Below are 27,836 nucleotides of genomic sequence, written 5' to 3' on the forward strand. Positions count from 1 at the left end.
TACCACATCTTTTTTTTATCCATTCCTCTATTGATGGACATTTGAACTGCTTCCATAATTTGGCTATTGTAAATAATGCTGCAGTGAACATAAAGGTGCACTTATCTTTTCAAATTAATGTTTTTATATTCTTTGGGTAAAATGCTCAGTAGCGGAATTACTGGATCATATGGTAATTCTATTTTTAATTTGTTGAAAAATACTTTTAATATAAAATCTAATTTAATTTTCCTGTCATTCCAAGGGAAGTGAGTACAATTGTCCCTCATTTTACAGATGAGGAAACTGAGTCTGAGTCATTAGGTAATTTTCTCAGAATAACTCTGCTGTTAAGTGGCAGAGGCAGAACTGCCTAGGTTGAGAGCCCAAGCATTTAACTTGACATAGGCATTCCATAAGGTTCATATTTCTCCTTTTTTGTGCTTGTGAGCTATTCCTAAAATTTTAAAAATGAAAGAAATATTGATTGGAGATGATTATGAGATGATTACATCTAGATAATATGAAATTTGTTATGAGATTTAAAAAACCATAACTCAACCAAACTATTTTCAAGTAAAAAACATGCAAAAACATTAAAATGGCCATTAAACTCAGTGTTATTTGTTATATGAGTGACATACAAAAGTGTTTTTCACCGAACTGTCTATTAATTGTCAATGACTCTGATATTTCTCATACTTGTGGCCTTTTACATGATCATAGCAAACACTTCAGAGGAGAATGGTCTAGATAAGAAAACCCTGGGTTAATATTTCAGTTGTTTCCATCTCCTCTAGACTTTGCTTTTAGTGGGTGGGATTTAAAAAAGATCAGTGTTATAACTTCTGTTTTCATGATATGGTCTCCACAGATGGCTGACTAAAATTTATTCCATCACCTTGAGGTTATTCAAGTTTCCTACAAAGCAGAACTGGAGGTAGGGGCAAACATGGAAGCATCTAAGATAACTTATTTGAGATTATAGATACTTGTCTATATCAGAATCTGTGGTAGAATTATATTTTTTAAAAATAATAACATGGGTGTTAACAAAAGATAAACAAATATTAAGAGCGTTTGGATGTGTTCTGGGGTTATTTTCATTCCTGTTCATCAAAATTTGTATCTAGAAAGCCATGACTCTTGGTTTAAATGTCTAAGGAGTACTGGTTGGCATATCTTATCTTCAGCAGTAGTGAAGAGCTATAATATCCCCCAAGGACTTTGAATTAACTTTTAGCTAAGGTAAAATATATCTTTGAAAGGATGTACACTTTAAATGACAAGAATGCACACCATTTGAAAAAATATATAAAAGTGTTTCTCCTAAAATCTGTTTAAGTCTCTCTGATTGAAAACTTATGGGGAGGGGATTGAGAAGATTCTTAGATTTAGCTAAGCAATGTTACATTTAATACCCAAGTCATAGGTTTATATGATTAATAAAACATAGACACTGAGTTTTTGTTTTAATGAGTATAATTGGGATAAATACCCCACATAATGGCAAAGGAATTGGTAAAAATACAACAGTAAACAAAACTTTTTTTATAGCAATTGAGAAGTTCCAAATGGTTCTGAAGACAGAATTCATGGTCACTCTTCTCCCAGTGTCTAATGTGATAATACTTAAATGCCTAAACCTGCTTAAAGAAGAAATATTTAACTGGTAAATGGCCTTTGTTTGGCCTTCAAGATCACTCCTTCCTCAAATCACCATATTCTCCCTAGGTAACTTAATTCATTTTTGTGCCCTAAACATGATCCCTCCACTTGGCCAAATGCATTATTTCAGCTTCTTTTATTCTCCCCACTTCTCCCTTACCTATCCATACCCCATCTCCATAACACTTTGTACCTTACTTGGTCCCTTGTCTTATCGCTATGGCTTTGCCAAGTATGTTTTCATTTGTAATATCTTCTCTTTTCACCAGTCATTTATATGGTTCCTTCCTTTAAAATTTAACTCTCTTCTTTGAGAAACAGAATTCTTTTTCCTTCCCAGTTGTTTCATTCATGCAAGCTTTTAGCAGTTTACTAACTTGGATTTGTTGATATGTTGCCTTGAAATAAGTGCTGTCGATCTTTTTCACATGTTTATGTTGTATCTCCCAAAGGAGATTATAGACTCTTCAAGAGAATGTCTTTTAAAAATTCCATCTACCCCAAGCAACTAGAACAATGTTCACTCCATAAAAAGGTGCTGAATAAAGGTTATCGATTGATTGGCCTACTATATTTTCTATTCCAGGGAAACCAATACCACACGATCTGAACATCCTTTACTTCTTTAGAGTAATTAAAAAATGAGGACTGCAAAACTGTAATAATTTCCACGTTGCTGGATTATTTGTTTTAAATTGATACAGAATGTGGGTGATGACCACAGTAGTTATGTCCTTGAGATGAGTATGGTGGTGAAGTCAAACATAAGCTATACATGTATTATTAATTCAAAGTCTCAAACAGGATTGTTGGAGTTGATGTGAAGCTAAATGTTGTTTTTAGTCCCTTTTTAGCTCTCAAATTAGTGAGAAAGCTTCACTTGAATATCAAAGCCTGCAGTAAAACTCATGGTAAATTTGAAAATACATAAAGACAGATGTGATGTAAACTTTAAATTCACGCTACACTTTTACAATAACTCCCATGAGTATCTAGGAATAATTCGAACATTAGAAAATGCATAAATATAGGAGATGGGGGGTGGGCGGAGGTGGAGAAAGGTCTCTAGTTAGCCTAAGATCCAAGGGTGGCGGGTGTTGGTTTGTTTTCAATCCATCTGCGGGTCGCTGATTAGATTCAGCACGCTGGCCAGCTCCCTTGTCCGCCGGGTTTATTGGCCTAAGTAAAAGGAGCAGGGGGAAGGAAGGCACCATCTGCCGCTTGGAATTAATAGATAACCGAGAAGCAGGGATGAAGACAGTAAGACAGAGTCAACATATCGGATGTTGATGCCGCTGAGTTCTTGGGGTGTCTTTGTCTGATCTCAGGGTCCCCACTCCTCCACCCAGATCTTCCAGCAGCCAGAAAAGAGAAAGGGCTGAGCCACCAGAAGCCCTTCTATTTTCTCTGGTATGCTTACCTCAGCAGAAAGTGTTCCCAGTTCTTGGAATTGAAGAATATTCATCATAGCTTTTGCGGGGTAGGGAAGGGCGGGGCTTCTACTTAAATAGTTGAGCTACATGGTCCATACACCAATCAATTCAAAATTTGATTCACTTTTATTTTAATGAGTGGGTGTATGTAAATTGCTGGAATCAAAGTTTACACAGGTGGGACAAATAGGCTGCCAAGACCAACTGCCCACAAGCCCCGGTGTGAAGAAGGCTGGGGAAAGGAGATAAACTCTTTCTTTCTTGTATAGGATCTCACCGACTTCCTCTCCGCGAGACCTCTGGATTTAGCGTCTCCAAACAGACCGCCCACTCTTCGCTAACAAGAAGTCATTACTGGTTTGTCTATTTCTTCCTCCCCCAAGAACTTTTTGTCCGAGGGAGGGTGAGTGAGGTCGAGGCAATGAGAACTGGGGATCAAGAAGGAAATTATCCACAAAGGGGAGGGGGTGAGGAGTGGTAGGAAAGTGTTAGGGTCGGTACTGAAGCTCTGAGACTTTGGGACCGCTCCACGCTCTCCCCGCTCCAGCCTTCTGCAGCCACCCTTTACGCAGCGGACACGGGAGAGTTAAGCCAATAAACACGTAAGCGCCGCTCCCTCCCCAATCGGCAAGATGCCTCTTAGGCTCTTGGCTGCATCGACAGCTTGCAACACTCGGCATCTTTTCTGGAGGCGCCTCCTTCAGCGGCTGCAGATGGTATCCGGCTGCGAGCTCAGGGCTCGCAATTGATTCTCCTCCTTGCCCACCTCGGGTCCACGGACGCACCTCTCCTTTCCCCTCCTCCCCTCGCACTCCTGGGTCTGAGCCCAGCTCGCTATCGCCGAGCAGAGGAAGCAGTCGCGGCGGCGGAGGCTGAGCAGCAGCGCCCGCTCCCTGATTTGGGGAGAAGCGCCCATCCCGGGGAGCCGACCCTCAGCTGCCTCCGGCGCCCCCCATCTTTTGCACCCCTAGCCCAGGGCTCCAAGGACCACCCCCCTCCCCAGGCGCCACCATGCTGGACCCTTCGTCCAGCGAAGAGGAATCGGATGAGATCGTGGAGGAGGAGAGCGGCAAGGAGGTTCTCGGCTCGGCCGCGTCCGGCGCGCGCCTGTCTCCCAGCCGCACCAGCGAGGGCTCCGGCGGCGTTAGCGGCGCCGGGCTTGGGGGTGGCGGCGGTGCCGGCGCCGGAGCCGGGGTGGGCGCCGGCGGCGGTGGGGGCAGCGGCGCAAGCAGCGGCGGCGGGGCCGGGGGGCTGCAGCCCAGCAGTCGCGCCGGTGGCGGTCGGCCCTCCAGCCCCAGCCCGTCGGTGGTGAGCGAGAAAGAGAAGGAGGAGTTGGAGCGGCTGCAGAAGGAGGAGGAGGAGAGGAAGAAGAGGCTGCAGCTCTATGTGTTCGTGATGCGCTGCATCGCCTATCCCTTCAACGCCAAGCAGCCCACCGACATGGCTCGCCGGCAGCAGAAGGTAGGTGCGCCTGGGAGGCCCCGGGAGCGGCGCCGGGACGTAGCCTGGCGGGCGGGTGGGGCGAACAATGGGAGCTGGCGGCGCAGCTGGCGAGGTGGAGCAGGAGGAGGAGGAGTAGACCGCGCCCTGGGGAAGGGGCTACGAGGCCCCCTCTCCGAGGCCGGGGTCGGCCCAGCTCCGAGCGCGCCTGGAGCTGCCGGGGACCGGCGAGGTGCCTGAACCTCAGCGCCGTGTGTCCCCACCCGGGAGCGCTGGGGAGCTAGGCGGGCAGGTCCGGCTCTATGGCCCGGGAGGCTCGGGGAGTGACTTGCAGCCCGCGGCGCCCAGAGAGGCCTTGCTCCTTTTGCCGGGCTCCCGGCACTCTCCAGCGGCTTGGCGGCTGCGCTCAGCTCTGGGCCCGCCTTCCTGGGCGTGCGCTCGGCGGGCGGGGGCACCCGGCAGGTGGGGGCACCCGTGTAGAGCGAGAAGAGCGCCTCCGAGTCGCGCTTGGCTCGCCCAGCCGAGAGAGCCGCAGGGGCAGGCGGGACAAAGCAAGTCCGGGAGGCGAAGCTTCCAGTCACACGGCGAAGGGCACCCTCCTCCCCTCGTCGGGGTCAGCTGATCCCGACTAGGGTCGTCTAAGGGTCCTCGGGCACCGCTTCCCCCTCTGGCTGATGTTACCCCCAAACCCTCTGCCCCTTCCTCAGTGACCCCAGAGCCGGGGCACGCCCTCTGGTCCTTCTACCAGGGTCAGCTCCTCTACCTTCCTCCCTTTGACCCTCTTCTCTTCCCAAGGTGACTTCGCCGCCACCTTCTGGCTCTCCGAGGCCCTCAAGCCAAGCCGCTTTGGGCTTGATAAAGTGCAGCTGCAAAAAGCTTCGCAATTACGAGCATCAAAAGCTTTTTGTGTCTGAGGCTGGGGCAAGGCTGAGGCGGCTCTGGGCTGCTTCTGATATGAAAAAAGTGCCTATTTCTATCAGCTGTTTTCCAGCCAGAGAAAGGAGAGGGAAGGTTACTGCAGGATAAGGGGCTGTGGTGGGACCAGAAGAGAAGAGGTCAGGTCCCCGGTTGGAGGTTGGAGGGAGTTAGTGAAGAAAGTCCGCATTTCTTTGTTTCTTTTAAGTGAATTTGTCGATTCCATTTTGAAAGCATAGCCGGTGAAGCCCCCAGAGGGACGGTTTCTTAAAAGAGTGAATTTCTTGGTTGCTGTCACTTGAGACTGAATTCCATGTTGCTGTAGTAGCGTGTTAGGGTTTCCTGTATTTATCCACCCTTATCTTAAGTTAGCACAGATTTCTCTGTTTGTTTTGCTTATATATGTGCACACACCACCCAGCGCTGATGATTTATTTCAGCTATCACAAGCTTGGTTATCAGTTTTATTAAAAATACAACTCATTTCCTGGTTGGGGAATAGCAGGTGGGCTACACACTCTGCTCTCTACCCCTCATCTGTGGCCCCTTGCTTTTTCAGCCTCTATTGTGGACTATAGTAGACAAAAGTATCCTCAGAACAATAAAAGTTTTTGGATTTTCTATTAAGGTTGGGTGTTGGGTTCAGGTACAGGGCCTGATATTTCAAGTTTCAGCGTGGAATTATTATGATAATTGTGTCTTTATAGCAGGGGAAATGTCATCTTCAAAATCTATCCCATTAATAACAGCACCAACCAAAGATGTCCTATTCCGTTGGCAATGAAAACTATTGTGATTTAAAGAGAAAATATAAAACAAACTTTGCTTTATCAGTCAAAAGGCTCTAGAGCTCTGTCTTTTAAATAGAGGCTAAAATTCAGCACTAGATTGGGGAAAGAAATCCGTTCTCACAGTGGCCCATTTCTTCTAAAAAGAAACTTCAGCCACCTGAAAAGATCATCATGAGGCTAAGTTTTTCTGGTCTGGTTGCATGTTTTACCTGAATCAATTCAAAGCTGTGGTTTTGAGGGGCAAGTGGGTTCTTTTTACACATGACCTTAACATCAAAGAGACTACAGGACAGATTGATAACACGGCATTTGGTCAACCTATTTTTAGTTATTACAGCAAACTAGGGCTGAATGCATATTCCAGCAAAGCTGCCTCAGGGCTGTTGGCTATCCTGGGAAGCTGAATATCTATTTCCTTATTACAAAAGAAAACAAGCTTTTCCATTTCTGTATCTTTAAGTTTTTAGTGTCTTTCTGGAAAAGAATGTTTTAGAAAGCTTGGAACTTTGATGTATTTTTTTAGTGGGTAGTCATTGAAAGTAATAAATGTTTGCATAAGCATTGTGGTAAAATTTAAGGCCAGCAAATAAGATTGATAAGCCAAAATTAGTCTTGGAGAAATATAAACTTGTTGTAAAGTACATATGAATTTATAGTACAATAGAAATGGATGAATTAGAAACAGGAAAAATGATGTGGAAGAAGGGAATAGAGCCAGAGAAGGCTGCCTATGAAAAAGTTGCTGAATTGGGGAAGAGAGGAGATCATATAGTCAAATCATCATGCTGTTCACCTTAAACTTACACAATCTTGTATGTCCGTTATACCCCAACAGAGCCGGAGAAGAAAAGATCATATTGTACAGAGTATAAGACAGTTTATGAAACCAAATAGTCTATATCCTAATACTGGCTGTAATTTTTCAAGAACCTACCATGTGCAAGGCACTTCACTTAGATCATTTTTTAAAAATAGGATTTATTTTTTAGAAGAGTTTTAGATTTACTGAAAAATTGAGAAAATAGTGCAGAGAGTTCCCTATACTCCAGCCCCAGTTTCCCCCTATTAATATCTTACAATAGTATGGCACATCTGTTACAGCTAAAGAACCAATATTGATACATAATTAACAAAAATAGGTAGTTTAGAAATTTCCTTAGTTTTTACTTACTTTTGTTTTTTTGTTCTTTGATCACTTTAAATTCTCCTAACTCTAACAATGTAGGAATTACCATCTTCATTTTTAGAAAATGGAGACTCAGAGGTTTTATAATTTGCCTAAAGCACTGCATAGATAGGAGAACGAGTGGAAACTGAGGCATGGGTTATTCTGATTTCAAATCCTGTCTTTTTAATATGCAACACTGGCCAGAAATATTCTAGAGTGAAAAATAGAATCCTGACATGTCAGGTGTACTTTTTTTTTTTTTTTTTTCTAAACCCAGGGTTCCTTCTATTTGAGTTGAGAGAGATCCTTTGGACACCTATCAAATAACACGGGCAAAATGGACATTTAGATATTAACCTCATAAAAAGTATGAAGGAAAGAGATGAGCGATTGGCTGGTAAATCAGAACACCAGACTTGCCAGGCTTTCTATGTAGTTTGAGCTGAAGATCAAAAAAAAAAAAGAAAAGAAAAGTATTTTAGCCAGGAAGAACAATTGGAAAGGAGCAGAGGGAGAAGATACCATTCCTACATCATTTTGTTAGTTAATTATCTTGATTTCACTTTTCCTGGGGAAAAGAGTGCCTGGTCATTTCAATAATCTCCCCAGTTAAAAGAAGGGACTTTAAACAGACTATGTGAAAACGTATTTTGTCATTTATAGGTACACTTTTCTTGTACTACCGTGAATCTAAATATAACATGCTAGTAGTGGTAATTAATGACCAAAACAAAAATCTATCCTTCTGACTATCACAGTGTATGTTTCAGCTGTTCATAAATGACAATTTGAAAAACTATTCTGTGCTTTTTATTCGTCCTCTTTTGTCATAATGGTAAAGTGAATACCTAGAAGTTGGCATGGCAAAGCTGTGCCATATGTTTCTAAATTATGTAGTAACGGTGATGAGTGGCTACCTCAAGTGAACTAGCTACTTATAGATGTTACTGAGGGAATGTAAAAGCAGACACTGTAAACAGTTCTGTGTAATATGTAGATTGACATGACCAATCTTTTAATTGGTTAGGAATTGTAGTGTCTGGATTATGAATGAATATGGGTGCATATATACTTTTGTGTACCTGTATATCAGTGTGTGTGTGTATGTAATGATGGAAAGGGGCAATCCTAAAATCATGCTTATTTTATATGAACTCCTATTTCATTCAAGAGGACTTTATGAGTAGACCAAATGTGTTGTAAGATCAAACTACTCGTTTCTATGTGATTCATCCCATAGCTTGCCATGAAATTATGGCTAATGTTGAGTCACTGTTAGCCATAAAAATTCTGTCTTTATTCATTTACTTATTTGACTTTGTGAGTTGGTCATGGCTCAAAAGCCCTTACCTTTCCTAAAATTTAAGACCTAGTCTTAGCTAACTATATATGTGCATGAGTGTATGTATATATTTTAAATCCATAATAGGGGCTCGTCCATTCAGATAGGTTTTGAGGCATTTGGGTTAGCTCTACTATTCAAAATTCTTAAGAGTCACCTTGTCAATGCCACATATGATTTGGATTTTAAAAAATACATGTTCTAACCTTTTGAGAGAATGAAATGGCTATTTTTTTTTTTAAGATTTTATTTATTTGACAGAGAGAAAGACAGCCAGAGAGGGAACACAAGCAGGGGGAGTGGGAGAGGGAGAAGCAGGCTTCCCGCAGAGCAGGGAGCCCGATGCGGGGCTCGATCCCAGGACCCTGGGACCATGACCTGAGCCGAAGGCAGACGCTTAACGACTGAGCCACCCAGGCGCCCCAGAATGAAATGGCTATTAAGCCAGGATTCCTTCAAAAAGAATTGTTCCTCTCTTCATCAGAAAAAGAATTGAAATCTTTATATATGCTTTTTGGCATTTTCCTTCCAATCTCCTTGGTGCAATGGGCAGGAACTGTTTTGCACTAGTATTAGCAGAGAAATTCTGAAGATGCGACTACCAAAAAAAAAAAATAGTATGAGAGGGCTCTTGCCTCATTACATTCTTGGAATAGCCTCATGCTTCCCTAAAACTGGACTGAAGAACAAAGGAAATTAAATCCTTCATTCCTGAAGAATTGTACTGTGTATAGTGGTAAAAGTCAAATGATTCATAGATCTTTCTCCTACAAAAGCAAATTTCATATACAGCTCTTGCATTAAAATATAATCAGTGTTTGTGATTTAGGGTCAGGTGTCTATACAACTTAAGCTGGAATGATTAAGAGAGTTCTCCTAACTCTGAACTAAGTTTTAAATAGATGACTAGTTACTCCTTGCATCAAGCACTCTCTCTCCCAGGCTTGGTAGCAGAACCAGGAGATACCTGTGAGATATGTTCCTGATTCGAGGAACTTATGTTCTAGTTTGGAAGATAACATATACACACGTCAAATAAGTTGAGAATAAGAAAGTGTTTAATTGTAAGATGCTGATTACAAGTACTAAAGTGTAGGGAAAGAGAGAGTGAGTGTGTACATGCATACACACAGAATTGGATATAATAGTAGGGAAAATCTCCATGGAGGAAGTAGACTAGGATTAGGTCTTAAAGAATTTGTATGATTTGTATCAGCCTAGAGGAAGACAGGTATTCCAGTCTGGAGAAGAGCCTGAGGTAGCAGTAATGTGGAAAAGAGCCATTGTTTGTGGGACACTGTTAGTCCAATCATTTAGTTCCAAGTTAGAAAAACCCAACTCAACTGGCTAAATCAAAAGGAAAACAAAGGGGAAAGGAAAGATTTATTGGTGTGTGTAATAGAAAAGCATTCAGTGCTGGGTGACTACAGGCATGGCTGGATCTAGGGGTTCAAATGACTTTCTTGACAGAATGAAGAAAGATGAATAGAAAGGATATATACGTCAAAATTCAAACTGTGTTTGAGATTAGTCACTACCACTACTAAGCCACTGCTTATAGGCAAGTCCACTTCTATCTCTGGATAATTTCTTCATCTTTCATATGAAGAGGGGGATGGGGAAGCTTCAGATTATCTCTAATGTGCCCGCTCCAAATAACAGTTGATAGTTCTTGCTGGGCAATGCAGCTCCTCATTATCAAGACTTAACATTTCCTTCAATCTTCTATTTGTGATATTTTTACATTACAATATAAGGCAGTGTCTTCAAAGAATCTGAGACAGAAATCAAGTTAGAGTTCACTTTGTCCAACTAAATTTTCAGATGAGGAGGTGAGATCTTAAAAGTTTATAAGACTCCAAACTATATGAGAGCTTGTAAATTGTGACCTGTGGGCTAAAATGACCCACAAGTGTATTTTGTTTTGTCTACAATGCATTTTTCAGTTTTTTGAATTAGCTATCAACATTTAAAACCATGAACTTAACCAAAAAAATGTGTATTTCTGGCTTCTCTTATAACTGGAAGATGTGTTAGTGGAAGATGAAGCTGAGCCTGAGTTTATTCTTTTATGAGTTTTCAAAAAGCAATAGAAATAAGACTACCAAGCCATCAGTTAAATAATGAAATATTGATCACCTTTAACAAATTATTTTTGTTCTAAGATGGATACCATATACATCTGGATGGTAGGACACCAGCTATCTGGTTCTTGCCAACATCATCTATTCTTGCTATTGTTGCACAGACACTGATGGTCTGACCCTGGCCACTGTAGCACATCCAAGAAAAGGATCTGGAAATTTGGAACTCTATGTTCCCTGTCTCTGGCAACAGTTTCCTTAGTAGGATCAGATTTATAGTTTCTGCAGAATCGGAGAGCTGATGATCAGAATTACCTTGCTATTTTTTTTTTTTTTTTATGTATCAGTCCAAGCATGTGATAGAATTCTCTGATATTAGCAGGTAAGGAAGGGAGGATGAAGTCTGCAAATGGTTCGAAGTCTGGTCATCGCACTTGACATGACAGTGAAGAACAGTAGTTAAGAACATAGACTCAGAAACTTGAATGCCTGGGTTTGTTCCCTGGCTTTACCCCAAACTGCCTCTGCGATTTTGGGCAACTTATTTAACCTCTGTGTGACTCAGTTTACTCATTGATAAAATGGGGAGAGTAGTGGTAACTTCGTCTTTGGGTTCTTATGAAAATTAAGTGAGATAATACACTAAAGCTTTTAGAACAATGCCTGGCATGTGGTAAGTGCTGTTTAAGTGTTAGTTCTTATTATTGTTGATATGTGCAATGTGTTATTTTTATCTGTAAAGGGACTGAGAAAGTTAATATATGCAAAGTACTGACCATAGCAAACCTTATATTCATATTTCTGTCATCATTGTGATCATTATCATTATTGACATGATAAGCAGACCTGGAAGGCAATGGTTACTATCGTAGCATCATCTACAGAGTAGATAGGGTTGAGGGTACAGTGCATCCCTATTTCTCTTTTATTGAAACACTTCACTAACTCTGCAGGTCACCAGTCTCCAATTCAAGTCCCGGGTCAGTTTTGTGACCTGGTGACTATGTGACCTTGGGCACATTATCCAGTCTCTTTAAGTCTGTAAAGTGGGGGAAAATAATATTGAGGATTACAAGAAAAAAAAAAAAAGCATGTTAACTGCTTAACAAGTCCTCAATATGGAGTAAATCTTGAGCAAATGTTGTCAGTAACAGTAATTCCTGCATTTTTGTCCACCAAATGCCCCCATACTATTTCATACTACAATGTCTTTGCTCATGCTGTTGCTTATTTTAGAACATCTCACCTTTCTTCACCTGATTTGCTCTTGTTCATCCTTTAATTAACTTAGGTGTTATCTCTTACTGGAAACCTTACCCAAATCTAAATGCTTTCTCAACTCCCTAGTCTATTTCCACTTCATTCCCTGTATATTATTTTTAAATTACCTTATATGTTTATGCCTCTCTCCCACTAGACTGTAAGTACCCCAAAGACAGGGACCACATTTACTACTCTTTGATTCCCCATTTTCTGAAAACAGTGCTTGGCACAAAGTAGGTACTTGTAAACATTTGGACTTGAAATTCCACACTGATGTTTTCTTTCCTAGGAAACTTCTAAAGAGAGGAAGTGAAAGAGTCTTAAATACAGTCGGCCTCTATTTTAGGTACACAACTTGTTTACTTTTATAAAAGCTTCTCTGTGGAAAACGTGAAGAACGTACCAATTACTAAATGGTTTCAAAATAATTTATGTAGCAGAAACATACCATTGATTACTTCCCAGCTTAGCTTGTTTATACCAACAATGGACACATCTTGAGATATTATAGAGAAGCATCTTCTTTTAAAGACAATAAGCAATTATGAATTTCTTGAAATGGCTGAATCCCAGTTGAACTTCAATCACTGTAGGACATGTTTACATGGCCAACCATTAAGTCAGAAAGAGCCAAAATGAGAACTGAATCTCCATATTGGGTATATGTTCTTTAGTAAGTTTTATTTGATTTAGCCCTTTCTGAAGGAAAAAAAAAAAAAACAAAGAATGGGCAGTCAACAGCATGTTAGTGAAAGTTAGGCTGTTTGAAATATTATCAGTCTCAATGTTACCAAAATTATATAATAGAATCTATAGTTGTACATGTTTAGACAAAGATATGTTTTTCTCTACTTCTATTATGGGATTTGGGGACTATTTTCTCTCTCACTGTAAGCTGTCTAAAGTCTTTTCTGAGTATAGTTAGAATATACATAAATAATAACCATTGCGCTGTTGTATATTGGATACAGTAATAAGAATGGGATGGGTGTAAAGTATCCTTAAAAAAGTAAAACTGCTTAGGAATGGATTTTTCTAATGCCTTTCACTAGTCAAGGGGAAAATTATCTTTGCTAAGCCATTCTTCTCATTTTAACAAGCAGGAGAATTTTGAAAAATAAATTGAATTATCAAGCCTCCAAGTGTTCCAAGCTCCTGACCACTCTTCTAAAATTGAGAGAAATGGAATAATCTGACAATGTATTGACATCCTCTCAGCAGCCCCTATAGGAGGAAGATATCAACCTGTCATGTGGTATTTCTCACCATCACTGCCGTGCAGTAGGAAAGTTATGAGATACTTTGGGGTTAACTTTTTTTTTTTAATCCCTAAGTGTTCCAGGAGCACATGCTAAGCTACAGACCCTTCAGGGGCTGTAGTGCTTTGAAAAAGACAATGGGATTTTGGCAAACATGCAGAGTGGTACAGGGAATCTACTGTGCCACTTAAGAAAGCAAAGGAAAAACATTGAAAATTCTGCAAATAATTGTGCCTTCTGTTGCCCATGCAGAAAAACAGCCTTTTGGTGTGGATGGTAGGCATAGAGTTGTTTAAGCAAATGAGTTAAAATATATCTTGAACATCGACTTTGGTGATTTTTCTGACAAGTACAGCAACTGTTGTCTATAAGGCAGCGTGTCATAACATACTGTGTTCAAAACATTTCTTGAGGGCTCTTCCATATTCAATTTTTGTTTGTTATACATCATCAAACAACATTGTTTTGAGCCACTTCCACATACAAGAAACTCACTAAATCCTGGAGGCAAAATATGCAAAGACATTTTAGGCAGCCTTCCTGATCTCTAAGAACCTACCAATCTGGTTAAGAAGATGAGATGCACCAATATAGAATGTAGCTTATAGTGTAAGGCAGGATGTAGTGAGTGTCTCAGTCTAAATATTGGTATGTTTTAGGTCTCTATCCTTGGCTCTTGTTATGGGTTGATTGTGTCCCACCCCCTCCCCCACCAAAAATTCATGTCGAAGTCCTAATCCTCAGTACCTCAGAATGTGACCTTATTTGGAAATAAGGTCTTTGAGGATGTTATTGGTTAAGATGAGGTCCTTCAAGGTCCTAACCCATTATGACTGATGTCCTTACTAAAAGGGGAAATTTCAACATAGGGACACACACACACAGACAAAACACTATGTGAAGAGGAAGGCGGAGATTAAAGTAATGCCTGTACAAGCAAAGAACAGCAAGGATTGCCAGAAAATCACCAGAAGGTAGGGGAGAGGCATGGAATATATTTTTCCTTATAACCTCAGAAGGCGCCAACCCTGCAGATGCTTTGATCTTGAATTTCTAGCCTCCAGAGCTGTGAGACAATAAATTTCTGTTTAAGCCACCTAGTTTGTGATACTTTTTATGGCAGTCCTATCAAACTACTATAGCCCTCTCCTCCATGTCATCTCTCTGGGCCACTTCACCATTAATGATGGCTTTAGCTACTAACATCCCTGTTCTTCCCATTCTTAGATCTTTGGTTCTAGCATGGTTCTCTCACCAGCCTTTCAAACCTTTATATCAGGGCTGCTCAAAGTGTGGTCTCAGACTGGTACAAGTCAGTGAACGCTTCATCAAGGGTTTACAATGAAATAAGGAACTTGCCCTAGTATGTAAGTTAACCCCCTGCTTTCTTTAAGAAAGTCTTGCTACAAAAAAAAAAAAAAAAAAAAAAAAATTTGTCAGCTGAATTGAACACCTTAGTAATGAAGTTGATGTAATTTCTGGTACTAACATTTTATCTTGGTTAAGGACCAATAACCAGCGGTTCATAGATGGCACAGGTCTACAGACTATATTTGGAAGAAATGGACTTTCATGGTATCTCCCATGGGATGTCTTCAGACCACCCAACAACAGAATTTCTCACCTAGTCTCTTTCCCCTTTATTTTCTAATTCAGTGAATATCCTAATGGTGCTACTATATAACCAAGCTGTTCAAGACAGTAGTGCACAACTCAACTTGAGATCTTCACTGTTGCTCATCCTCGCCACCAAAGGCTGCACACATCCTATTGATATTCCTCTTTAACAAGTTTTCACCTCTTTCTCCTCTTCTTCATCTTCATTACTGATGCCCTGTTTTGGGTCCTCATGATTGCTTGTGTGGACTTTTGCAATAACCTTTTAACTGTTCTCTCTGTCTCCTTTTTTGCCCACAGTCCATTCAGATACCCGGGTGATCATTCTGCAGCATAGACTCAGTCAGGACTTTCTCTGCTCAGAATTCTTCAGTAGCTTTCTGTTTCTTGCACAGGATACACTCTAAACTCATTTGCATGGACTAAATGGATTCTCTCTCCCTAGCCAGGCTCTACTCCTACAATTCTGCACCCACCGTTGGCTTTAGCCTATTAAACTACTTAGCATCCCTGTACTATTGCATGCTCTCTTGTGCCTCAGTGTCTTTACACATGCTGCTCCTCCTGCTTGAAAAGCCCTCCCCACCCTTGCCTGCTATCCCTCTCCTAGGTGGATGCCAGTCATTATAAAGAACAGGAATAAATAATGACTATTTACAGGATGTTTATTGTCTGTTGTCACTGCTATATCAATTTATAAGCCTTATCTCCCTTAATCTTTACAGTAACTCTGTAAGATAAGTATGAATCATCTCAATCCTATAGATAAGAAAACCAAGAGGCAAAGCAGTTAAGATACTTGTCTTACGTCATACACTTCGTAAGTGGTAGAGAGGGGTTGGGGTCCAGGTGCTCTGACTCTAGACTGCCCTCTAAGCCATATGCTGTACTAACTAAATTGGAGCATTGAACACACTTTACTTCAGTGTATGTCTGTTGTTCTCTCCTGACACTACAGAGATGATTTCATTTAGTATCCTCTGGTGTCTGGTATTCTGATAGTGTATACTCCTGTAGGTACTCAATACATTGTTGATACAGAACTCATGATTATTGAATTCATGATTATTTAGAGAACAATAATAAATACTCCTTACCATTAAGAGCGTGTTCACTGAGATGGTCTCATTTCTTCTTTAAAACCTTTTTGAGCAGTGAGGCATGTATTCCAAGTCCTTGTTTTGTGGCAGGCAATGTGTGGTATGGAGAGGTCCCACTGGCTGGACAGAAGTATAGGATACCACCCTTGGCTTCCTGAATGCACCTAGGGCTTTCACCACTGTGCTGTCAGTCTTGGGTTCACGCTTAGTATGACTGAGGCCATTGCAGACTTAGGAAGGCCCATCTCACCTCATAGCAAACTTATTAAAATATACCTCATGTACACTTATTTTTGTATTGTTAAAAAGGAAAGAATTTTTTCAATCTTGCTTTTAAAACTATTTGTCTATATAACTTTTTAAATAAATGACTGTGACTTCTTAGGAATCATGGTGCATTTATAGGAATCCTTGTAAACTGAAAAACCAACCACACCAATTGTTTTCAAATGTAGTGATAGGAGTACTGTATTTAACAATTAATAAAGCTGGCATATGTTTGGAAGTCATTTACCTGAACATTTTTTCATTTTGATTTTTCATTTTTAGTTTTACATATTGGAGACAATACATTTTATTTAAGGACTCAGACATTTCTTTAGGTTCCTGGGAAGTTTCAAGACTCTAGTCGCTTCACAGATAAAATAGCCTTTGTCCAGGCTTAATGGAGGAAGTGGCATTTGAATTAAGCCTCCAGCTGACTGAGAAGATCAAAGGACAGTGATGTGATATATTTTGGAGGGAAAGAAAGATACTTCCAAGTAGTCAGAGATGAGGTAATGCAAAGCAAGTTTGAGGACCTCTGACCAAATATGACTGAATAAGGTTCCAATATTGGAGATAAAAGAAATAAGAACAAAGGTTTGGTCATGATTGTGGATGTCCTTCAACACCAGAGTACAGGCATTGGGGGAGTGGGGGCTTTATTATTCATTCATTCATTCCCCTATGCTGTACTTTTCATCTTCTTGACTTATTTTATAGCTGAAAATTTGTACCTTTTAATCCCCTTCACCTACTTTGCCCATCCCCAAAACCCTTCCCCTCTGGCAACCACCAGTTTATTCTCTGTATTTATGAGTATGTTTCTGTTTTCCGTTTGTTTTATTTTTTAGATTCCATATTTAAGTGAAATCATATGGTATTTGTCTTCCTCTGCCTTGACTGATTTCACTTAGCATAATACCTTGTAGGTCTATCCATGGTCTTGCAAATGGCAAAATCTCATTCTTTTTTATGGCTGAGTAGTATCCTATTGCATATATATACATACATACCACATTTTTTTATCCATTCATTTATGGATGGGCGCTCAGGTTGCTTTCATATCTTGACTATTATAAATAATGCTGCAGTGAACATGGGGTGCATATGTCTTTTCAAATTAGTGTTTTCAGATTCTTTGGATAAATACTCAGTAGTGGAATTACTAGATTATATGGTAGTTTTATTTTTAGTTTTTTGAGGAACCTCTATTCTGTTTTCCACATGATTGCATCTATTTACATTCCTACCCACAGTGCATGAGTGTTCCTTCTCCTCTACATCTTTGCCAACACTTGTTATTTCTTGTCTTTTTGATACTAGGCTTTCTGACTGGTGTGAGGTGATAACTCATTTGTGGTTTTGATTTGCATTTCCCTGATAATTAGTGATGCTGAGCATCTTTCTGTGTGTCTGTTGGCCATCTATGTGTCTTCTTTGGAAAAATGTCTATTCAGATCCTCTGCCCATTTTTTAAATTGGATTATTTGGTTGTTTTTTTTGGTTTTGAGTTGCTTAAGTTCTTTATATATTTTAGATATTAACCTTTTATCAGATACATCATTTGTGAATATCTTCTCCCATTCAGTAGGTTGCCTTTTTATTTTTTGGTAGCTTCCTTTGCCATGCACAGGGGTGATTTTATAGGCAGTGAAGAACCACTGAAGAATTCTAAGCAGAGCTGAAACATGACCACTGTAATATTTTAAGAAGACTAATCCAAGGAAGGCGTGTAGAAAGCATGGAGAAGGGAGAAAGGAAGAGTATAAATGTCTTCACACTGTGAGAAAAGGCCACCAATTAGGCTTGAACATTTTATCCAGCACAGATCATCTTATAGTGTTATGGGGAAGTTTGCAGAAAATCTCAGAAAATTAATGCCTATATGTGGAAGTGTCTTGAATCACTAGTTCAAAAGCATTTCCTTAGAACAATTGTTGATTACTGCCTTCATTTTATCAGAGTAATTTTTATTTGTCATAATATGTGAAACAAAATTGCCTGCCCTTTAAATTATATTTAATTTTAGTGACCAATATTCTAATACCTTCCTATACAGGTGCCAAAGCACTTTTGCATAACATTATGAGGAACGTAATGACTGTTGGACAGAGATCATAGTAAACCTGCTGTAATTTCAGAAAATGTACATGTGATTCCATTACAGATTCCAGCTGACCTTGAGGATTCAAATGGAGCTTAATCTGGCCCCAAGAGGGCATGAGCCCCACAGTAAGCCCAGGTTCAGATCAAGCCCACAGAAGGACAGAGGAGGGGGCCTGGGCTTGTGGCTTTTCTGGAGAGAAAATTTCAAAGAGTACCTAAACAGACTAGAAGAGAATCTTGGATTTGTCTCTCCCACCATATGATTCCATCCTAAAGCCTAACCTAGGTTTGCATAGGCAATCGGGATAAAGAACATTCGTACTCTCTGTCCTTCCTCACTCCTCAAGTGGGAATATTCTGATCTTAGTGGCAATGTTTGAGAAAAGTTATTGGATTACGTTTATTAGTCATCAGAGTCTCTCCCATTGAAAGGGAAGCATACAGTTTCTAATAATCTCTCTTCTTGCACGTTCTTGGGTACCATCATCTTTTTTTTATCTGTTCATAGGGATGATAAGATTTGCATGTGGACATAGGAGGTAGAGAAAGGTTTCATGCTGGAGTCTCATCTTCCAAGATTTTAATAATAAAGAGGGAATTTGTTTTTTATTTGACATTGTTATCTGTGTGTATAGTTCTCCTGAGAAGATAGGTGACTTTGGTCTAATATAAGATTCAGGTATTCTTGGGTCACCAGGTCATGACCATCTCAAAGGCTTCAAAACACCACATCAGTTGCCAGAGGGTCACAGCCAGTGTCCTGGAGGAGGGCTGCATTGTAGCTGAGGAACAGCATGGGGAGGCAGGAGAGTATGTATTCTAGGGACAGCATGAGCAAAGTCTCAGAAGCCACACAAAGCCAGAACAAAGGGCACTCACAAGGCATAAGATCAGAAAAGTTGTTTGGGACCAGGTAGTGGTAAATATTGAATGCTATTGGACTTGGTCCGTTGTCCTTTATTTTGTAGGCAGTCAGGAGCCTCTGAAAATGATTTGTCCTCCTAGTAGTTCCAGTGGAAATAGCACTGAACTGAGGCATATGGCCTATCAAAGATGATGCAGACATCTGGCTGATTGCCAGATGGGGAGTGATTGGCCTTGACCTTGTCTTAAAGTGATGTGTTTTCCTATAAGGCATTTTGAGGCTTCAAAATTTCCGAAGAATATTGTCAATACAAGTGGGATGTCTTATTTGCAAAGGACATGATTTGCTCTAGCATTTTTCCATGACCAAGTTAGAAACAACTTCCTATGAGCTTTGACAATGGCTCCACATCATTTACTCCCCTTTCTGTTTGCCTGGTGAGGGAGAAAAGAAAAGGATTTCTACTATCTAGTTTTTACAGGCAGCCTATATACTGCTGTGTATTATGATTCAGCATTATAGACCTTCAAAGTGAACACACATAGGTTAAAATTTGTAGTTGTTTTAATTAATCAAAAGTACATTCCCTACCCACCCTATCTCCCCGAAGCAGCAGTTCTATACAATTGTGGATCTGCTATTTAGTCCAATGAGCTTTTCATATTTTTCCTTTAATTTCTGTGTGCTGAGAGCTCAAAGCTATCTTTTAGTCAATATTCAATTAGGATTTGAGTCAGAAGGCTGTGTTGAGCTCTTACAGAGGAGTGTAAGTTAGTCATTTGCTCTCACCACCTTTCACTAAAGAAATAGAAGTTTGCTGCAGCATGAATTAAATATTATGCCAAATTAAGTGTATGTTTACTTCCTTATGAGCTAGCAATAAATGACGTTGGAAATTCAACATTATACATATTGTATGCACCAAAATTTAGGGAGATTTATGATCTACAACATTTCCTTCTCAACTCATAGTTAGAACTCTGCATTTCTGTTGGGTACTTATCCAAATGCTTTCATATTAGGCTTTCTCTAATCACTATCCTTTGGCATATTCTTTTGTTTCCAGCACAATCTATTACTCAATATTATTTTTCTCATTGAGCTACATTTTCAGAACAAAAATAATTCGGTCCTAGGATTTAAAAAATCCTAAGATTTTCTACAGATAAAATAGCAACAAAGATATTTAGAGAGTGCAGTGTGTATTTTTTTAAATTTTATTTACACCAAATTTATCTGCCTACTTGAAATGCCTTTGGGATCTTTGGGGTCAACAGCAATATGAGACATTTATGCTAAGTTGGATGAAAATTTTCACTTGTTCCATGACAGCAAACTCATATAGGCAACACATATTACTAAAGTAATGTGGATAATCTGCAGAATTACCCATTGATTTTAATCAATATAAGCAGCCAATTGAGATGATTCAAATGAAACTTTCAATTGTGCCTTATAAATATTAAAAAAATCTACATACCCTACGTTGTGGGCACTTGGTTATATACCTGTTATTCATTCCCCATTTCCAAACAGAATTAGTTTAGTTTTGTTTTGTTTTGTTTCAGATCATTTTTCCCTCATCCCCAGCTTCAGGAATAGATGCAGATTAGTGCAAGCCCATCAGAAATGACATGGTGCTGGAAAGACCCCTGGTTCATGGGTGACCATGTGACCTAAATTGACCCAATAAGACTGAAGGGAAGGGTTTATATTTTATGTTTGGGAGAAAAGTTTTACTCCTTCTCTCCTCATAGACACCACCAAGAAAGCATGTGCTGTCGTGACTACTGGCAGCCGTCTTAGAAGCATGGGGAGACCCAATTTTGAAGCCAGGCCTGAAGATAATGAAATAATTGAGATATGGAAATGACATGAGTTTGTGATGACAGTACTGGGCCACAACATTCAGCCAGACCTGGAGTCTACCTTTCATACTGATTTCTAAGAATGTAGTAAATTCCTTCCTTGTATAAGTCATTTTGAATTGGAATTTATCTTACTTTTAGCCCAAACTCATCTCCCTTATGTTGTATTTCTCTTCAAAACAGGAATTCTGGGACTTGAATTATCGAGCCTTAACTTTTTAATTTATTTAGCATATTTAGATTCAGACATAGGTAGAAATATAATTCTGTTTACCATATAAGAAGCAAAATAAGAATTTTTCCTTCTAACTTTGTATAATTTGGCCAAAAAAAGTTTGTTGATTAATATAAATCATATCTTAGTGTACAAGGTTAGCTTTTATTATAACTAAATAAAGTGAATTCAATGAAATAATTCTTCCTCACTCTGACTTAAATTGAAAATTTTACATATTTTTCTGTAAATAAAAATAAAACATTCAGAAAAATCAAATAGTATGGAAATATATAAAGTAAAATTTAAAGTAATCCACTAATCCTACCACCCAAAGACATTCAGTTTACACATAAAATATATTTATATCATCTACCTAGATATATACTTTTACATAAAAGTAATAATTCTGTACATATTGTTTTGCAACCTGCTTTTTTGCACAGTAGTATATAAAGGAAATCTTTTCATGTCAGTAAATATAAGAATGTCTCCTTCTAAATAGCTTGTAGCAATCTAATATATGGATGTACCATAATTTATTCAACTGGTTATATATTGATTTCTGTTTCTTACTACTATTTGCATTCCACAGTGAGCATCTTTGTGTACATGTATTTCTTTTTTTTATTTATTTTATTTTATTATGTTATGTTAATCACCATACATACATCATTAGTTTTTGATGTAGTGTTTCATGATTCATTGTTTGCGTATAACACCCAGTGCCCCATGCAGAACGTGCCCTCTTTAATACCCATCACCAGGCTAACCCATCCCCCTACCCCCCTCCCCTCTAGAACCCTCAGTTTGTTTCTCTGAGTCCATAGTGTCTCATGGTTCGTCTCCCCCTATGATTTCCCCCTCTTCATTTTTCCCTTCCTACTATCTTCTTTTTTTTTCTTTTTTTAACATATAATGTATTATTTGTTTCAGAGGTACAGGTCTGTAATTCAACGGTCTTACACAATCCACAGTGTTCACCATAGCACATACCCTCCCCAATGTCTATCACCCAGCCACCCCATCCCTCCCACCCCACCCCCCACTCCAGCAACCCTCAGTTTATTTCCTGAGATTAAGAATTCCTCATATCAGTGAGATCATATGATACATGTCTTTCTCTGATTGACTTATTTCGCTTAGCATAACACCCTCTAGTTCCATCCATGTCATTGCAAATGTCAAGATTTTGTTTTTTTGATGGCTGCATAATATTCCATTTTATATATTTACCACATCTTCTTTATCCATTCATCCATTGATGGACATCTTGGCTCCTTCCATAGTTTGGCTATTGTGGACATTGCTGCTATAAACATTGGGGTGCTGTACATGTATTTCTATAATTTTTTCAAATTTCCACATTCTTCAAGTGCATATATCCTTAATATAAAAAGTATGTTCATTTAAAATTTTGTTACCAGTTTCCAAAGCATCTGTAAATATTTACATTCCCACTAGTGGAGAATGAGCATGTCTGGTTTCTCATGCTAAAACTGGACATCTCTGGGGAGCCTGGATGGCTCAGTCAGTTAAGTTTTGGACTCTTCATTTAGGTTCAGGTCATGGTCTCAGGGTCATGAGATTGAGCCCCATGTCGGGCTCTGCGCTCAGCAGGGAGTCTCCTTGAGATTCTCTCTCCTTCTCCCTCCACCCTGCCCCCCCATGCATGTGTTTGTGTGTGTGTGTGTGCGTGTGTGTGTGTGTGCACTCTCTCTCTCTCAAATAAATAAATAAATCTTTTTTTAAAAGAACTGGACATCGGGGCACCTGGGTGGCTCAGTCGTTAAGCATCTGCCTTCGGCTCAGGTCATGATCCCAGGGTCCTGGGATTGAGCCCCGTGTTGGGCTCCCCGCTCCACGGGAGGCCTGCTTCTCCATCTCCCACTCCCCCTGCTTGTGCTCCCTCTCGCTGTGTCTCTCTCTGTCAAATAAATAAAATCTTTAAAAAAAAAAAAGAACTGGACATCTTTTTTTTTTTTTCAGCTTTGGCAACCTGATGGGTATTTTTTAAAATTCTATATTTATATTTCCTTTTGACATGTATATTGCCTCTTTATATTTCTTCTTTACAAATTGCCTGCTACATTTCATCTATTTTTCTGTTGTATTTGTTGTTGTTGTTGTTGTTGTTGTTGTTGTTTTTAAGAGCTCATTCTATTTTAGTGGTATTAACATTTTGTCATATGTGTGAAATTTACGTTTTGTCCTCTGTTGGATCTTTTTTATGTTTGTTACATTGTTGGCCTATTTCTGCTTAGCTGAACAGAACTTCTTAATGTAGTGAAATCTAACCATTTTTCTTCTTTATTGTTTCTGAGTTTCATGTAATGAAATATCTTTTTCACTCAAAGATTATGAAATTGTTCAGACATATTTTCTTCTACTACTTTATGGCTTCATTTTTCATCTTTACATTTTTGACTCTTGTGAAATTTTTTATGGTGTAATGAATGAAGTATTTGAAAGCAACTTACTTTTTTTTTTTCAAGCAACTGGCCAGTTGTCTCAACACTGTAGATTAAAGAATCTATTTGCTCTCCAGTTAAGTGCCTCCTTATCAAATACACTAAATTCTTATTAATATATAGGTTTTTTCTTTTTTGAGTTCTGGGTAGAAAGCCATTAATCTAACTTTTCCTTTCTGCACCATAACTACTATGATTTCATTACTGTAGCTTTATGATAGGTCTTAGGACATATTAATAAAAAAGCTCCACCATAACTACTATGATTTCATTACTGTAGCTTTATGATAGGTTTTAGAATATATTAATAAAAAAGCTCTTTTTATTACACACCTTCAGAATATCCCTGACTCTTCTTGAATTTTTTATTCTTTGGGAAAATATTTTTTAATGATTCTGTCAGTTTGAAAATAAAAGATCATTTGGATTTTGATTGACATTCCATCACATCTATAGATTAATGTAGAGAAAGCTGACACCTTTATGAGACTGAGTAATTCTAAGGACTAAGAATATCTTGGCATTAGTTCAAATATTTTTGATGTGTCTTAATTTGTTTTTGCAGTTTTAAGCATATATGCCCTAAATATCTATTGTTAAATTTATTCCTAAGTAAACTATAACATTCATTAGATGAGTACCCTTACCCAACTCCCTGCATTAACTAAAACTCTCCATTCCCTCTGCAAAGCATCCGTGCTCAGGACCAATGGGTTACTCTCTAATATACCTGGATATTTCTGCGCCCCCATCAGCTAGATGTATACTCATCAAAAGTAATTGTGTTTCCCAAACCTGTTTAAGCTAGTTTCTGTAGTTACTGTAATTTTATAATCCAATTAAATATTACATAACAATGGATATGATTGTGAAAACAAGGGACAGTCTTTGTTTATATTAACCAAGTTGATTGCCTTGGGACAATTCAATGACATTTTTTAAATGTCATTAAATTGTAGCTGGGCAAAGCTACAGTAACATTTTGGTTATTGGAAAAGTCATAAAAATCTAAAGGTTTTTTGGTCAGAGTGCTTCATAAGTTCTTTAATCTTTTTACTCCTTTTGAAAGAAATAAAAACTGGCAATCATAGACCACATATAATGGGTGTTAATGAGGATGTGGAACTTCAATCCGTGAACCTATACCTGAAAGGCAAGGTTATAACCCTACACCAAAAAAATCAACAATTATAAATGTTAAGTAAAATTAGATGTTTGTTACTTTATGTGTTATGACTCTCTACTTCAACAATTTTTTTAATTAGTTCAACAAATACTATCCTAATTGCATTGGATAAGAATTCTACAGTATTTTATCTTTTTGTTGGCATGTACAAAAAAATAAAAATTTTATATATATTTATTACTTATTATTTTAAATAGTTTTAAGCTATTTTTGTTGTTTTTTGAGAATGAATTATCTCAAAATAAAATGATAATTTTGCTTTTTTCCCATATGATTATCTTTTCTCCTAAATTCATTGATTAACATTGATTTCTCTATTACTGTATATGACAAGATAACATGGTGCTTATACTTTTAGGTTCATAAACTTTGAAAATTTTTGAATCAGGACAATTAATTTTATTATAGTTTTCTTTAAAAATAATTGAAACTTATATCTAGTGTAATTAAGTATGCTCCAAGAGAGAGGAGTCCAATTTCCATGCTGAGATATATGTTTATTGTGAAGAGGGCTCCTTCTAAATAGCTTAGCCTAGACTAAAAGGTTTAAAATGTATTGAATAAATACTTACACTTTTGAATCTTTGAAATAAAAATGTATAAAATATAAGAAACAGTAGCCTTTTTAAAAATCAAGAAATCAGTGCTCCCTCTCCATTTCAATTTCACTATTATTCGACTTTTTAATGAAGAATTTGTCATGCACAAAGGGGAAATATTTTCAGGCTCAGGGTAGGAGCTTTTATAAGGAAGAAGATAAGGAAAACAGAACAGCATTTTAATAATGACTACACAATCCCAGCCAACCAAAAGATACATGCAATCTTTTGCAAGCTAATCTTTTCCTACCTTGGTATTTCTTACCCACATTCATGTGGGAAAGCAACATATAAAACCCCTAAGATAGTCAATAAACTCTTCTTATTCTCCATATTCCTTGACAGTAGAGAACACCCAATTCTATAGGCATTTCCCAGAATCCCCTTTGTCATTAATGTGTGTCCTCCCTCAGAAATGTGTAATTTGAAGCTTAAAATTATACTCTTTATATTAGAAACTCTAGAATAAAATTCACTGCACCAAAAAAGATGAATGTTCCTGCCACTAGATACACTGATTGCTTGCTGTGACCTTCACAGGGCAAAACTGTGAAAGGAATGTACAGAGAGAAACTTATTAACAGGAATATTAGTGATTTTATTCTGTCCATTTCAACCACAAGGATTCCATTTCTCAGCTTGCATAATTTCAGAAGTGTGGAATTATAGATTGGAGTGGTTGAAAAGCAAGTCACTTTAAGATGCATTTTCTGCATTTTAATTAAAAAAACTTTTTTTTTTTAAGTGGCCTTGAAAATGCTACAATGCATGCCAATGGAGCATCCACAGGTTGAGTATAAAAATGACTTCAAGAAGAAAGAACTCAATCTTTTTACTTATTTTATCCTATATATTTTAGATGATCTCTCACAACGTATCACTCTATTCTTGACTATAGGCCATAAATACTTAAAACAGGGTGATTGAGTATGATGGAATCCATTTTGACTTGACCTGGTAGAATTATATTTTATTTTCTGAAGGTTTCTTTTTTTTTTTTTTTTCTTATTCTGCCTACAGAAAGAGGTGATTAAAAAGTGGCAGTGATCAGAGTGATGTTTCCCCGTTTGTTCTGCTGTTCATTTAGGAATTCAGTTCATTCCCTTTGTGCAAAATTAATACATCAAGTGCAAGATAAAAGCGTTTGAACCACTGCTTAGGTAGGCTTCTGAGGGCTTGCTGTACATTTACATATCACTGGAAAATTGGGAAAAAGATGCCAGAAGATATTATCAGTCCAGTATTTTTTAAACATTATTTTAAATAAAAGGATAATTGAATATTGAAAAAAATCAGTAATACGGCTCTGACCTAAGTTATTTTGTTTGTAGTTATTTACTCATTTACTCAATGCTATATAGACATATGGATAAGTAACTAAGATATGAAATGCTGAGTAGAAAAATACCAGAAGGAAGAGACAAAAGATGGCTCATGGCTTAGGAAAGCTCCCAGAAGGAGGTGGTTTCTAACCTGAGTCCTAAAATATTACTAATATTTCAAAAAGTGGAAAATCATAAATCAGCTTAAGCAAAGTTATGAAGGTACAGAAGTGCAGGGCATCTTTAAAGAATTGGGGTGATATACAGGGAAATCCAAATCAAAACCTCAATGAGATACCACCTCACACCAGTCAGAATGGCTAAAATTAACAAGTCAGGAAATGACAGATGTTGGCGGGGATGCGGAGAAAGGGGAACCCTCCTACACTGTTGGTGGGAATGCAAGCTGGTGCAGCCACTCTGGAAAACAGTATGGAGGTTCCTCAAAAAGTTGAAAATAGAGCTACCATATGATCCAGCAATTGCACTCCTGGGTATTTACCCCAAAGATACAAAAGTAGGGACCCGAAAGGGTACGTGCACCCCGATGTTTATAGCAGCAATGTCCACAATAGCCAAACTGTGGAAAGAGCCAAGATGTCCATCAACAGATGAATGGATAAAGAAGAAGTGGTATATATATACAATGGAATATTATGCAGCCATCAAAAGGAATGAGATCTTGCCATTTGCAACGACGTGGATGGAACTGGAGGGTATTATGCTGAGCGAAATAAGTCAAACAGAGAAAGACATGTATCATATGATCTCACTGATATGAGGAATTCTTAATCTCAGGAAACAAACTGAGGGTTGCTGGAGTGGGGGGTGGGGTGGGAGGGATGGGGTGACTGGGTGATGGACACTGGGGAGGGTATGTGT

The 27,836-nt window shown here is 38.6% G+C and overlaps 1 protein-coding gene across 8 annotated transcripts in view; it reads left to right on the top strand.

Annotated features, from left to right (window-relative positions):
* The first annotated feature begins 1,607 nt into the window (after window positions 1-1,607).
* Window positions 1,608-27,836, top strand: part of CADPS (calcium dependent secretion activator) — a 466,596-nt gene continuing 440,367 nt past the window's right edge. Inside the window, exon 1 of one of the 8 annotated variants that reach the window (XM_078076428.1) lies at window positions 1,608-4,541. In XM_078076428.1, coding sequence (XP_077932554.1) covers window positions 4,092-4,541 — 450 coding nt within the window. In that variant the 5' untranslated portion in view covers window positions 1,608-4,091. The remainder of the gene's footprint in view (window positions 4,542-27,836) is intronic. The other 7 variants (XM_078076421.1, XM_078076426.1, XM_078076431.1 and 4 more) reach the window with 7 other exon arrangements.

Source organism: Halichoerus grypus, chromosome 1 (genome assembly GCF_964656455.1).
Source record: "Halichoerus grypus chromosome 1, mHalGry1.hap1.1, whole genome shotgun sequence".
NCBI lineage: Eukaryota > Metazoa > Chordata > Mammalia > Carnivora > Phocidae > Halichoerus > Halichoerus grypus.